General features: G+C 45.1%; 1 protein-coding gene and 1 pseudogene across 1 annotated transcript; both read left to right on the top strand.

Moving 5' to 3' along the window:
* Window positions 1-4,300: 4,300 nt before the first annotated feature.
* Window positions 4,301-8,126, top strand: LOC122546938 (nuclear factor 7, brain-like). Its single transcript, XM_087978694.1, has 5 exons — window positions 4,301-4,711; window positions 4,801-4,881; window positions 4,974-5,207; window positions 5,781-5,803; window positions 5,904-8,126. Exons 1-5 carry the CDS (start codon window positions 4,301-4,303, stop codon window positions 6,031-6,033), a joined length of 879 nt encoding a protein of 292 aa, XP_087834820.1. The 3' UTR covers window positions 6,034-8,126.
* LOC148140044 (E3 ubiquitin-protein ligase TRIM39-like) lies at window positions 7,492-8,652 on the top strand (annotated as a pseudogene).
* Window positions 8,653-14,857: the final 6,205 nt, after the last annotated feature.

Genomic DNA, 14,857 nt, shown 5'->3' with positions numbered 1-14,857 from the left:
GATCCACGGACAGCTTGATGCAGCCACACACAAAGGTGGCCATCAGGGTGAGGGTGTCACTGGCTGTATCATTATACAGCGAGTCCCTTCGGACCCGGTCCATCTTTGACCTCCATATAAACTGGAAGATGGCCCGGGTGACTGCAGCGGCAGAGTTTCTGGGAATAGGCCAGACCTGTGCCACGTATAACAGCAATGACAGTGCCTCACACCTGATGACCAGGTTTTTTCCCGCGATGGAGAGCGACCGTTGCTCCCATCTGCCCAGTTTCTGTCTCACCTTCCTGATCCGCTCCTCCCAAGACTTGGCGCACGCCCCAGCCCCTCCGAACCAAATACCCAGCACCTTCAGGTGGTCGGTCCTGACGGTGAAGGGGATCGAGGATTGGTCGGCCCAGTTCCCGAAGAGCATGGCCTCGCTCTTGCCTCAGTTTACCTTGGCCCCCGAGGTCCGTTCGAACTGGTCACAAATGCACATGAGTCTGCGCATGGACAGCGGATCCGAGCAGAAAATGGCGACGTCATCCATATACAGGGAGGCCTTAACCTGCAGGCCCCCGCTGCCAGGAATAGTCACCCCTCTCAGGCTCGCATCCTTCCTGATGGACTCGGCAAATGGCTCCATGCAGCACACAAACAAGGCAGGAGAGAGAGGGCAGCCCTGCCTGACCCCAGATCTGACTGGGAAGCTATCGGATTCCCACCCATTGATTGAGACTGCACTGACAATGTTGGTGTAGAGCAGTCTGATCCAATTGCAGATTCCCTCTCCAAAGCCCATTTTGGAGAGGACATCTCTCATATACCTGTGTGATATCCTATCAAAGGCTTTCTCCTGGTCCAAGCTGATCAGGCAGGTGTCCAACCCTCTGTCCTGCAGGTAGGCGATCGTATCCCTGAGGAGTGCGAGACTCTCAGCGGTCATCCTGCCTGGCACAGCTTCCACAAGCACCTTATGCTGTCCCAATGTCTGATATGTTCAAACAAACCATTCCCACTGAGTCCTGTCAGGGACACTCACCCTTCAAAAATCTTCCCCTTTCACTTTGTGGATGTGGTTAATTACAGAATTGGTACAGTGCAGGAAGTGGCCATTCAGCCCATCATGTTTTGCATTGCTCCCTGAGCATTTTAACTCAGTGTCAATACCTTCTCATTTCCTCATAACCCTGTACATTGTTTCTATTTGAATAATTATCCAACACCCTTTTGTAATATGTAAATTTAGTCTTTCTCCACCACACCCCCAGGCAGTGCTTTCCAGGCCTGAGCAACTCACTGAGTGAAAATCTCTCCTCTCATCTTGAATTTGCTTGTTTTGCAAATTCCTTTAAAACAGCGCCCCCGGCTCTTGGTCCATTCACACTGGGAAGAGTGTTCCTTGTCTACTCTTTCCAAACCTCTGAATGATTTGGAAAACTTCCATCAAATCTCCTATTCTACTTCTTCCCTCCAAGGAACCCATGCCCAACCTAATCTTTCTTGATAACTGAAATTTCTTGTTTTGGGAACCATTCTGTAAATCTCTTCAGTTCTCTGTCCAATGCATTCACATTCTCTTCATTATGTGGCACCCAGAATTGCACACACCACTTCAGCAGAGCTCTGACTCCTGTCGTATACAAGTTCAGGTGTAGCAGGGTAAGACGCTCCAACCAGAGCACATCTGCTTGCCAATTCCCTTTTCCTTTTTTCCTCTCTTTGAACTATTTCCTGTCTACGCTCCCCCTCCTCACAACTCTTAACCTCTCCGGAGAAAGAAGTGATGGATGGGCCGAATCCCGGAGTGAAGGACTGACATACTCGGAGCAACAGATGGACCGAGTCGTGAACGTCGGTACCTGGGAATCCCGGGGTGGAAAGAGGTGGAGGTGAATCCCAGTGCAGTGTGACTGACCTTGCTGTTAAGTGCCGGTGAGGAGCGGACTAGAGGTTGGAATGATGTTGGACCTGGTGCCATGTGCTGAGTTGCTGCTTCTGGAATTCTTTTACTGGAATATAATTGACATCCCTTTCAAAACTGGACCTACTTTATATCTCTTTCACAATGTGTAAGTAATGATACTGCTTTCCTTTCAATCCTCTTTGTATAACAATATTTATCTTCCTCGAAGATTTATATCTAGCTACTTGTGCCTCCAATGGCGCTATTAAAATGCAGCCATTGTAAAGATTTTTCACTGTATTCCTGTACTTTTGTACTGGAGAACAAGTGACAGTAAAAGAGATTTGAGTCATCACCATTTTCCTGCTCCTTGTACTCTGTATTCTTGGGTTAAAGTAAGTTGTTGCACATCATGTGGTTTGGGGTTTATTGTTCCACAGGAAGGGTGGGTTTTTTGTGCCGTGTTGCAGCTCACTGACCCCTAGTTTTGTATCAGTTCTACCCTCCCCTAAATTCTATCAAGAATTTCAGTTGCATCTTCTCCAGTGAAAACAGGCACATGCATCCTCTGCCTTGGCCAGTTCCTTGTTGCTGATTAGATTAGTTTAGATTCTTAACAAATCCACACTGACTCTCTGATGAGTAATCCACCCAGACCCTTTTCCCTCTGGACTAATGCACCTAACATTATGGCCAATTCACCTAATCTGCACATCTTTGGATTGTGGGAGGAAACTGGAGCACCTGTAGGAAACCCACGCAGACACGGGGTGAACATGCAAACTCTACACTGACAGTCGCCTGAGGCTGGAATTGAACCCGGGTCCCTGGCACTGTGAGGCAGAGTGCTAACCACTGAGCCACTGTGCCACCCATAATTTAGTCACCAGACTCACCCTCTGAGGGACTTCAGCTGCTCTCACTGAATAGAGTGAGGTTACCAGTTGGGTTTTGAATTGGAGAAAGTAGACAGTGATATGAATAAAAATCCCATTACAGGGAGAGAATTGGTTCAAATGGAGCCTCGATCATAGTGACCGCTGTTGTGAGTATTTCAAACCAACACTGGACATTGGGTCTTTTTGTTCAAACATCAAGCTGTCTGTATATTCCAGCAGCGAGAAGTCACTCTCAACTGGGAACCCAGGAGACGACTTCAACGGAAGCGTTTCAAGCATCTTCATATAATTCTGTGACAATAGAGCTGCCTCCAACAGGGACTGAGATCATGAACAAAGGGCAATTGAGGACATTACAACAATGATTCAGAATCGGCATCATCAGGTCATTTCATTCAGAAATGGAAGAAGTCATTGTCACAATCAATAGCCCATTTAACACCCACCCCATCATGGATGGAGATACATCCTTCTATATTCGGATAGATTTGGGAGCCAGGGAGACCATTTCCCCTAAATCCCTTACTGTTTCAAACCCGCCTACATTCCCCGTCCTGTGAAGGACCTGATCTGACTCCACCGCCTGTGGGAGGCCCTATTGGGAAAACTCCTCTCTCACTCCGGTCTGGGCCACCCAGACAACCCCCAACAACTCCATGTGGCAGTGAGTCCCACATTCCCACCATGCTCTGGGAAAATGCGGTGCCTATTAAAGAGAAGGAGACTCTCGTGGAGACTCCCCCTGCCCCCTCTCCGGGAGAGGGAGATACAATCTGAGGGAGAATTGCTGCAGTAGGCTCAGTTTGATTGAAAATATTGGGGTTTGAGTCCCCAGGGGGAATTCCCTGGACTGCCCGCTGTATTGAGGGGGAACCAGCAGTGAGCCTGGAGAAATGGCACCGACAGGATTCCCACTGGTCTCCCGTCCAAGCTGCAGCCAGTTCTGGGCCTGCCCTTTTGGAAGGATGTCAAGGCCGAAGGGATGGTGCAAGGGGAGATTTCCCAGAATGGGACCAGGGATGAGGCTCTTCAGTTCTGTGCAGTGACTCCCGAAGTGAGGATTGAGAGGATCCTGGTGGATTGTAAGGGAGAGGTGAGGAGGCACTGGACAATATGTTTCAGGTGGTGTTTCCCACAAAGACAAACACAACTTGGCCATCCATGCCTGGGGCTGCTTTGGGACTGAAGGATATGAAGGAGAGCAGCAGGCTGCCAGTCACTCCCAGGACAAAATCCCCACCCCCTCCCCATCCTCTCTCCACCCACCTACCCCACTCCCAACCGACCTTCCCTCTCACCTCCCGGCTTCAGGGATTCCCTGTCGCTGCTCTAACGCTGTTTATTCCTCATTCTGCTCTGGGGGCTGTCTCCGCCTCTCAGAGTGTTCACGATAGAGACAAATTTCCTTGAATATATGCAGTGAATTCCCTGAGGGAGTGACTGAACTGAATGTGTTCAGCAGCACAGTAACACTGAAACTGGGAGCGGTTTGAGTCCGGAAGTGCTGAGAGTGAACATGGCTTCCAGACAGCAGGGAGAGAGTTTAACCGAGGGGATAATCTGTCCCATTTGTCAGGATTTCTTCACCGATCCGGTTACACTGGATTGTGGGCTCAATTTCTGCCACTCCTGTATCACCCAGAGTTGGGAAAACCAGGAGATAAACTCCTGCCCGGAATGTAATCAGGAATTTCCACAAAGAAACCTCAAGGTAAATCAGGCTTTGACGAATCTGGCCAAAATAGCTCAAAAATTAAGTCTGAAACTGCAAGAGAAGGAAAGTATGTTTCACTGTGAGGAACATGAGAAAGAATTGAAGCTGTTTTGTGAAACTGACAAGAAACTGATCTGTGTGATTTGTAGAGATTCCCGGAAACACGGGGAGCACCACTTCATCCCGGTTAAAGAAGCTGTTGAAATCTATAAGGTAAAAGGGAACAGATTTCATCCTTGATTATTTCATCACATTTTAATGTCTAAAAATTTTTCTTCCCGAATTTTGTCTCCCAATATCAGGATCGGGTGAAGTCTTCCTTAGATTCTCTGACAGCTCTAGAATTGAAGCAGCAGCAGAAACAAAAGATTTCACAAATTCAGGTAAAAATCTTCCTGAGCTCAACATTGAAATTTGAGTTATTCATTTGTTATTTTTAACACAGTAACATTTTGTTTTTATATTTCTCTGACAGGAGGAATCCAGCAGCCTGCAGACCCACGTCAAATCCGAGTTCACTAAAATGCACCAGATTCTCACTGAGAAGGAGCAGAGTTTACTCCGAGATCTCAGGGAACAAGAGGAAAACATTCTCAAAACAATGGAGCAAAATCGTTGTGAATTTCAAGAGAATTTAAATTCTATTCAAAAGAAATTCTCAAGGTTGGAGAAACAGTTGGAACAAAAAGACAGAGTGCTATTTCTGAAGGTGAGGGATTATATTTCAGTGGAAGTGTGACTGAACAGTCCCAGCATGACTCAGACACCCATCCTCCTTCATCCCCCCTGTCACTATCTCCCTCTGCTCCATTCTCTCTCATGGGTTTCTCTACCTTCCTGTTCATACATTTTCCTCAGTCATACTGTGACAGTGGATTCCATATTCTCATCACTTTCTTGATGAAGATCATTTTCCTGAACACCCTGTTGGATTTATTGTAGCTGGATGATGTTCACAGGTCCATTTTCAGAATTCTTTGAAATGAAAATATTTTCACTGAATCAATTGAATTGACCACTTTCTTAATTTTAAACATTCGAATCAGATCTTTACGCCAGTAAAATATATTAATGTTTCCTTTAATCCTTTGCAATTGTTTTAAATTTTTATACATTATCTTGGTATTTAATGTTCTTTGTGTCACATCCTCTTTCTATTCAATGTCTGCAACAAACAGTATTGACAATTCCCAGCAGCTTGTAACAATGTGAGTGTAATTGCTACTTTCTGGTTATAGACAATCAGTCTCTGTCAACTCAGATTGTGTTTTTTTTATTTCAGGAGGAAGTATCTCGGAAGACGAGGTAGAACATGCAGTTTACTGCAACTCAGTTCACACTTGTGAAATTACTCAGAAAAGTCTTTACAGTGACTTCATAACCAATTAATGTCTTATCTTTACAGGATTAGTGATGAGGCTGTCAATGATGCATCATTAACAGATGGTGTCCTTCCACTGAAAAATTCAACAGTTTACCGTTTCCAGTGTGGAGAGAAATGCTGGATGCCATTAAACCTGGTAAAGCTCAAATAAGTTCCTATGTCCTGATTTATATTTTGAACTTCAGACTGTTATGTATACAATTACCAAAGGTAGTATAATTAAACACTCAGTATACAAAGAACACTGGACAAGTAATCACTTTGACTGTCAATTGACTTGGTGTAGCATAAAGGAGCCCTCACAAAACTAGAGTCAAAAGGAATCAAGGCTAAATTCTCCACCAATTTGAGCCAAATTGAGCATAAGGAAGGTGGTTGTGATTGCCTGAGATCAATCATTTCAGATCTTGGACATTTTTTGAGGAAACTATCCCACATCTTCAGCTGCCTACATTTTCAACATCTCTTGTCATCCAGGGTTCATGAATCTTGTGGCCCTTATCTTTCATCCTCATAGGAACATATTGGTTCTGAAGTCTTATATATGCCTTTTCAAATTCCCCCACTTGTGCCAGATGTGGACTTGCCCTCAAACTGCTGCCCACCCAATCTAATTCATGCAGTTCCTATCTCATGCTGTTGCAATTAGGACGCCCCCAATTTTGCATTTTCGCCCAAACTTCACTTTGGCCTGAGGGTCATAACTATCCTTATCCATAACTGACTTAAAAGTTAAGGAATTATGATCATTATTCCAAAATGATCCCCCACTGAATCTGAAAGAGATAATGAAAATTTGATCATCTGACCAGGCTCATTCTCCAATATGGCCTTATCCCCAGTTAAACGAACTATGTATTGTGTCAAGAACCCCTCCCCCTGGATATACCTAACAAATTCTGTCCCATCTAAGCCCTTGGCACGAGGGAATCCTTTGGGAAGTTAAAATCACAAATTACAACAAACCTGTTATTTTTACATCTTTCCATGATTCGCCAACATATCTGATCCTCTACCTCCTGCTGGCTGTTGGCAGGTCTATAGTATAACCCCATCAAAGTGATTGCACCTTTCATATTCCTAACGAGATGAACCCTCCAAGATGATTGTGTTTAGTGCAGCTTTGATCAGTAATGCAGCCCCTGACCCTTTTTACACCTCTCTCGATTATGCCTGAAACATTGAAACCCTGGAATGTTGAGCTGCCAGTCCTGCCCTTGTCTAAACCAAGTCTTTGTATTGCCATAACATCCATATATTAGTCTTGGCTCTATGCTTATCTGCCCTACCCATTGTACTCCTTTGTTGTACTAAAGTAAATACATCTCAGACTGCTGGTTCCACTGCATCCATTAACCTGGCACATTGTGTATGGTGCTGGAGGACATTGGTGGCGTGTTCATGAATAGTTCAGTTGGCTGGATTGTTGGTTTGCAGAGCAGTGTGATGCCAACAGCATGGGTTCAATTCGCATCACCACTTTAAGGTTACTATGAAGGACTTTCCTTCTCAACCTTTTCCCTCACCTGATGTCTGATGGCCCTCAGGTTAAATCAGCACCAGTCACTTTTCTCTAATAAGAGAGCAGGCCCTATGGTCCGCTAAGCCTATGGTGACAGAACAAAAACCTCACTCTGCCTTCACTCAGGAGGAGGAGGAGGATGTTGGAGGGGCAGGGACTGTGGGGTTCTTGAGGAGACTACCTTCAGAGGCAAGCAGATATTGGAGGTTTTGATAATGAACACGTCACCAGGTTCAGATGGGTTGTATCCCAGGTTTCGGTAGGAGGTGAGGGAGGAAATTACAAGAACTCTGACTCAAATTTAAAATTCCTTTCTGGCCACATTGGAAGTGCTAAAGAACTGGAGACAAGTTAATGTGGGTTACACGTTTCAGGAAGGGTGGTAGTGGTAAATCAGGGAATTACAGACCAGTGAGTCTCAGATCAGTGTGGGGAAACTATTGGATAAACTCTGAAGGAGAGAATTAAGCTCAACCTAGAGAGGAAACGTGTGACTGTGTGGGTCAGCATGACTTTCTCAGAGGGAATCATGCTGAACAGAATTGATTGCACCTCCCCACAACCACGCGGCCCACAACATATGCGCACGTGCACGCGCGCACACACACACACACACTCCTTCCACCACACTGTCAAATGATACTGCCCTCCCCCTCCCCCACACACATACACTGTCACACACAACCTCCCTCACAAGCCAAGAGATAGCCTCTAATTTTCTGGGGTATTTTGTTCTTAGTCTCAGTGACCCTGGATGTGGAAACTGTGAATCCACGGCTTGAGGTGTCTGAGGATCTGAGGAGTTTGAGGTGGACTGGGACCCAGAGGAGTCTCCCTGACACTGAGAAGAGGTTTACAAACTGTCCCTGTGCCCTGGGGTCAGAGGGATTCACATTAGGGAAACACTACTGGGTCGTGGAGGTGGAGGGGAATCGGTACTGGAGTCTGTGAGGAGCCTCAGAATCTGTGGAGAGGAAGAAATGGGTCAGTCTGAGCCCAGAGAATGGATTCTGGACCATTGGGCAGATTGAGGGTCAGTTTAATATAAACTTCCACCCTCTATTCCCTCTTCCTGTCAGTCAGATCCCCAGGAAGGTGGGAGTTTATCTCAGTTATGAATCTGGGACAGTTTCTTTTTACAATGTAGACACCAAGTCCCATCTCCACACTTTCACTGTGAATAAATTCAATGAGAAACTTAATCCTTTCTTTGAAACATCTTACTTAAACCAGTTTCTGAGAATCTGATCCAGTTTGAATCTGGATCTGAGAAAGGAGTAGGAACTTGAGGTCACAACATTCCTGACCTCATAGTGATCTGATGTCAGTGCGTTCTTGAATCATGGGCGGTGGGCATCTCTGGCTGACCAGCATTTATGCTTGTCCATAACTGCTATTGAATTAAATGGCTTGCTAGGCCATTTCAAAGGGCAGTTGTGATTCAACCACATTGTTATGAATCTGGAGTCACCTGTAGGCCAGACCAGGTGAGGATGGCAGACTTCCTTCCCTGAAGGACATTAGTGACCCAGATGCAAATTGTTTCATGGTTTTCAATAACTTTTTGACACCTGTTTTATTTTTAATTGAATTCAAATTCTACCATCTGGTGGGATTTGAATCTGATCCCCAGAACATTACCTGAACTTCGGATTAATAGTCTAATGATGAAATCAAGAGTAATCATTTCCCCATGTCAGGGTGTTATTAAAGTATTAGGTTCAGGGTCAGAAGTCAGGGTTTGGGGGTCAGAAAACAGCACTAACGAAAGGTTTTCACTCAATGTATCATTGAATTTCCAGTTGTATTTTATAAAATCCTAATAAAGCTGTAAATAAATTTAAGGAAAATGCATGTGTCTCAGTATTAAAATGAAAAGTAAATTAAATCTCCTGTGCCTCTCTTTCTTTCACTTATTCACTGCTTCAGTCAAACCCCTCGGTTCCACCTCCTCACCTGTTTCCCAGCCTGGAGCTGGGATTTCTCTGTGTATCCATCTCACATTCTGCACCCGGACCATGAAATCCTGAGGGGCAAGTCCAAACACTGAAGTGTGACAAAGAGGATGCATTTACATAGCATCCTCTATTAAGCTGCTTGTATCATCTGTTGGAAAAAAAGTGCAAAGTCTTATATCAGTTGATGTGAAAGTAAGAGGTGAGTCCCAAATCCTCTTAAAATCTAGGAAAAGTTCATTCCCAGTGGGATTGAGTGGATTTTATTTTTTATTACAAGATCCCAATCAAACACAAGAAGTCGAACAGGGAGCCACTGTCCAGTGAAAATTTAAAAACGTTTTTCAAATGTCTCTGACCAGCTGAATAGAGCCTGGAGCTGGTTCCTGTCAGTGTAAGGGAACAGGAGGGAGAGGCAACCTGAAACATTAAAGTCTCAGATACAAACAGAGTGACTAAAAAAGAAACCCAGAAGTAAAAAGGAGGAAAGTAGTGAGGCCTGTGAGATGAGACATGACCCAATGGGGTTTCCATTTAAAGAGAAATAATTCAGTCCTGTCCAATACAAGCTAACAGAGCTTCTATAAATAAACAGCTCCTCAATAGTTTGTGGACGAAAGACCTCAGATAGTAGCCCTTTGTCTACATGTTGGGATGTAACTAATTTCTGGTCATATTTGGCAAAGGTTCTACTTTTGAATTTGGATGGACAGTTGTTACATGTCACTGGAGCAGGACTGGAGATCAAGCCCTGCTATTCCTGCAATCTACGTTACAATAAAATATAGGAGCAGATGCAGGTCATCCATTCCATCAAGTCTGCTTTCCCATTCAATAAAATTATAGCTCATCCAATATACCTCAACTCCACATTTCTGCTTTTTCCCATAACTCTTGACTCCCTTCCTGATCTGTCAATGATAACCTTGAATATACTGAAAGATCCAACCTCGAAGCCCTCTGTGGTGAAGAGTTCAGGGTTCTCTGAGAGAAGATATTTCTTTATATCTCTTTTTAAATGTGCACCATTTTATTCTGAGATTATGCCTTGTGCTCATGAGAATATGAGGGAAAGATAGGTACAAACATAAAAAACAGAGAGGAAATGCTTCTTCAAACATTTGAGAAAGAAAATGCTGAACAGCGACAGTGCTTATTTTTTCCCCAACACCCATATTGTGAGCATGCAGGAGTAGGACATGGTGAGGAACAACAAGTGTGTAAATCTTTATTTATATCCCATCACCAGGAAGAAAGGAAACACCAGTGTTGCCAATGACAAGCAGTGCCCTTCTCAACAAAGGGCAATGCTGTGTGATCAAACAGTGAAGGGGAGGGCAGGGATTAAATCAACATAGAGTTGGAGGGGGAAATAAACACTTCACTCCTCATGGTGCCCATTTCTCCCTGAAAGTCTCGAGGGTGTTGGTGAACACTATGTGCTTCTTCCCCAGGGACACCTGGGCTCAGATATAACCACGGAAGAGGGGCAGACAATCGACCAAAATGACCCCTCCACGGCCTGCTGCCTGGACCTGTTTATGACCAGTTTGGCCAGGCCCAGGAGCAGAAGAACGTCTGTTAATTTTTTTTTTAACAGCTTGGTTCTCAGCTGTCATCTGCTGAAATCTTGACATTTGAAAAAACTCTGAGCTGAAAATGTGTTGCTGGAAAAGCACAGCAGGTCAGGCAGCATCCCAGGAGCAGGAGAATCGATGTTTCGGGTATGAGCCCTTCTTCAATCCTCCTTGTGTTTGAATCCTCCAAACACAAGGGATGAACTCAGATTTCTCCAGTTTCCTCATTTCCCCTCCCCCCACCTTGTCTCGGTCCCAACACTCGAACTCAGCACCACCTTCCTAACCTGCAATCTTCTTCCTGACCTCTCCGCCCCCACCCCCACTCTGGCCTATCACCCTTACCTTAACCTCCTTCCACCTATCTCATTTCCAACGCCCCTCCCCCAAGTCCCTCCTCCCTACCTTTTATCTTAGCCTGCTTGGCACACTTTCCTCATTCCTGAAGAAGGGCTCATGCCCGAAATGTCGATTTTCCTGCTCCTGGGATGCTGCCTGACCTGCTGCGCTTTTCCAGCAACACATTTTCAGCTCTGATCTCCAGCATCTGCAGTCCTCACTTTCTCTCCCATTTGAAATAACTCCACAAGACTTGTATCCCATTACCAAGTCACGCCTTCTTTACACATGAACAGTCCTTGGCTTTAGTGCCGCCTCTTCAGAGCCAGCTGTCAGAGCGCCAGAATCTCTGACACTCCTGTTTTTTCTTTTACCTTGATACAGCTCCAACTACCTCAGAGCCAGCTTTTTTTTCTTTAGGCAGCTCTCAGATTGAGCAAACCCCTGACACTTCTGGTTTTTTTTTTCCACTTTTTTTAATGGTACTGCTTATTTTTTCCCCAGCACCCATGGTGTGTGTGTGCAGGTGTGAAACACAGTGAAAGACACAAGGTGCACAAACCTTTGTTCAAATTTCCACCACCAGGTAGCAAGGAAACACCCAAGTGGCCAGTGACGAGCAGTGCCCTTCACATCAAAGGGCAATGCTGTATGATCAAACAGTGAAGGGGAGGGCAGGGGTTAAATCAAAATAGAATTGGACAGGGAAATAATATACTCCACTCACTGTGGTGCCCATCTCTCCCTGAACAGTGCAAGGGTGTTGGTGGACACTGCATAATCCTTCTCCAGAGACACCCGAGCTTAACGTAGTCGTGGAAGAGGAGCAGGCAGTTGGCCCTAACGACCCCCTCCACGGCCCGTTGCCTGGACCTGTTTCTGGCCAGTTTGGTCAGGCCCAGGATCAGAAAAACTTCTGTTTATATCTGTCACCCAGGGATCCCTGATTGTTCCAGGTTAACAGTAAGGTGGATTTGCCACGCTAAATTGCCCATAGCATGGGAAAAGCAGGATTACAGAGATAGGGTATAGGGATGGGTCTAGGTGGAATGCCCTTTGGAGGGTTGGTGTGGACTTGTTGGGCCGAATGGCCTGTTTCCATGCTGTAGGGATTCTATGATCCTTCAGGTGGTAAAGACATCAAGGTTGCTCTATCCACCATGGCCATCTCAGATTACAAGATTTCTTTGGCACTAGATGGAGGGATAGAACCCACAGGTTCTGACAGCCTTGTCGGATCTGTTGTGTAAGTTTGCAGCTTTCATGTGATCCAGGTGCTTGTTCAGAACTTCCCTACCTACCCAAACTTTGTACAACATGGAACCTGACCTTGCATTAACTCTTAGCCACGCAGGGCCATTTCAGTGGTTTCTGTACCAAATTTCATCCCCTGAAGTAAACTGCCTCTCTTATTTAGAGGAGTCTTGTGTCTGGCATTAGTGTTCCCGATGCCATTTCACCCTTCAACTCAGATCTGGGGAGATCAGATTTAACCTGCTGTAGAGTCTTTTTCCCATTAGCAACTCTGCTGGAGTTATCCCTGCAGTTGTATGAGGGTTGGTCCTATAACAGGAATTGGGACAGTCTGGTATCCAGTGAAACTGTTGTTTCTTCAAGTCTGCTTTCAATGTTTGGACTGCTCTTTCTGCCAGACCATTGAACAATGGATAGTATGGAGCTGACTTTACATATCAAAAGCCATTCAACTTGTGGGTGGCACAGTGGTTAGCACTGCTGCCTCACAGTGCCAGAGACCTGGGTTCAATTCCTGCCTCAGGTGACTCTCTGTGTGGAGTTTGCACATTCCTCCGGGTGCTCCGGTTTCCTCCCACAATCCAAAAATGTACAGGTTGAATTGGCCATGCTAAATTGCCTGTCGTGTTAGGTGAAGGGGTAAATGTAGGGCAATGGGTCTGGGTGGGTCGTGCTTTGGCGGGTTGGTGTGGACTTTTTGGGATGAAGAGCCTGTTTCCACACTGTAAGTAATCTAATCTAAATCTAAGTAAACTTTAGGAAATACTCAAATTCCCAGCTGATAAATGATGGCCCAATGTCTGTGACCAGCACTTCCAGGAGCCCGTGTACTGCAAAAAGTTCTCACAGCTTTTCTAACATTGTTCCCATGATCGACAATTGAACTCTATGCACATCCAAATATTTCAAATGGACATCCACAATGACTAAGAACATTAAGCCCATGAAAGGACTTGTGCACTCAATGTGTAACTGAGTCTAAGCCATTCCCACAAATATGGTGGAGCTGCTGGTGGTACTTTTTGTCCTTGTTGGCATTCTGAGAACTGCCCACTAATGTGGCTTTCTCCGCATTTAATCCTGACCACCAGACATAACTTCTCACCAACATCTTCATTTTGGACACCCCTAAGTGACCCTGATGGAGTTCAGCCTTTGCTTGGGACAATCACCCTTGCTCCCCATAATAAAATGCCATCCACTCAGGTGATCTGGTCTCACTGGGTCTAGAAAGGTTTCAATTCAGGTTGTTGTGGCACTTTTCTTGCCTCCATCAATACCAGCTGCTCTAATTTTGACAGCACCAGATCTTTTTGCGTGCAGTCAGGTATTGTCAGTGGTGACTGGAAGGCTGTCCAGAAAGTTTAAAACCAGAACAGACTCTTCCAGTGGTGGCACCATTGCTGGTATATCTGACAGTGGGAGGCAGCTCAATGCATTTGCCTTTGCTACTTGGCTTCCTGGATGGTGTTCCAACTGTAATTATATGCACTTAGAATGATAGTCCACTGCTGAATTTGACCTGAAGCCAAGGCCAATATGGTCTTGTCCTCTTTGAATAGCCCGAACAAGGAGTTGTGGTTCATTATTGTCACAAAGTTACACCCTTAAAGGTATCGGTGGAACTTTCTCACACCAAAGAAGACTGCCAAACCTTTGTTCTCTATCTGGGTCTATTTGCACTCTTATCAGCTAACGTCCAGGAAGCATGGGCTATTGGCTGTTCCTATCCATTGAACCAATCTGTGAGCCACACTACCACAATACCAGAAGAGGAGCCATCACACCAGATCTTGTTTGGGATCATAGGCTGCTAACACCCCTAAGTTGATGATAGCTGTTTATTCTCTTCCCTAAAGGCTCCTCTTGACTATGAGACCATTTCTAAGGCTGACCTCTTTCAAAGGCAGATGTAAGAGGAGAAGAATGGAGTCCAGATTACGTATGAATTTTCTGTAATCACTCATCAATCAAGGAAAGACTGAAACTCTGGTACAGGGATGTGATTTGAGGCACCTTTGATTACTCTCACTTTTCCTTCCAATGGCTGTAACACAGTCTTGTCAACTCTGTAGCCCAAGTAGGTCGTTGGGGTGCCTGAAACATACAATTTTCTTTTCTAAGGCATATGCATGCCTTGGGGAAATGTTTACAGTTTACGTCCAAGTTATGTAAGTCCTCTTTATTATTCTTCCCTGTCATTAGCACTTCATCCAGATAAATGGCAACCTAGAATAGACCTTGTAAAATGTACTCCAGGGTCTGCTAAAAAAAATGGCACAGGCTTATGACACCCCAAATGGCAGTCTCACATATTAATACAGACCC

This window comes from Chiloscyllium plagiosum, unplaced genomic scaffold, assembly GCF_037043375.1.
Source record: "Chiloscyllium plagiosum isolate Xiang-an unplaced genomic scaffold, Cpla_swu_hap1 HiC_scaffold_35, whole genome shotgun sequence".
NCBI classification, from domain to species: Eukaryota; Metazoa; Chordata; class Chondrichthyes; order Orectolobiformes; family Hemiscylliidae; genus Chiloscyllium; species Chiloscyllium plagiosum.
This window is presented reverse-complemented; position numbering and strand designations above follow the sequence as displayed.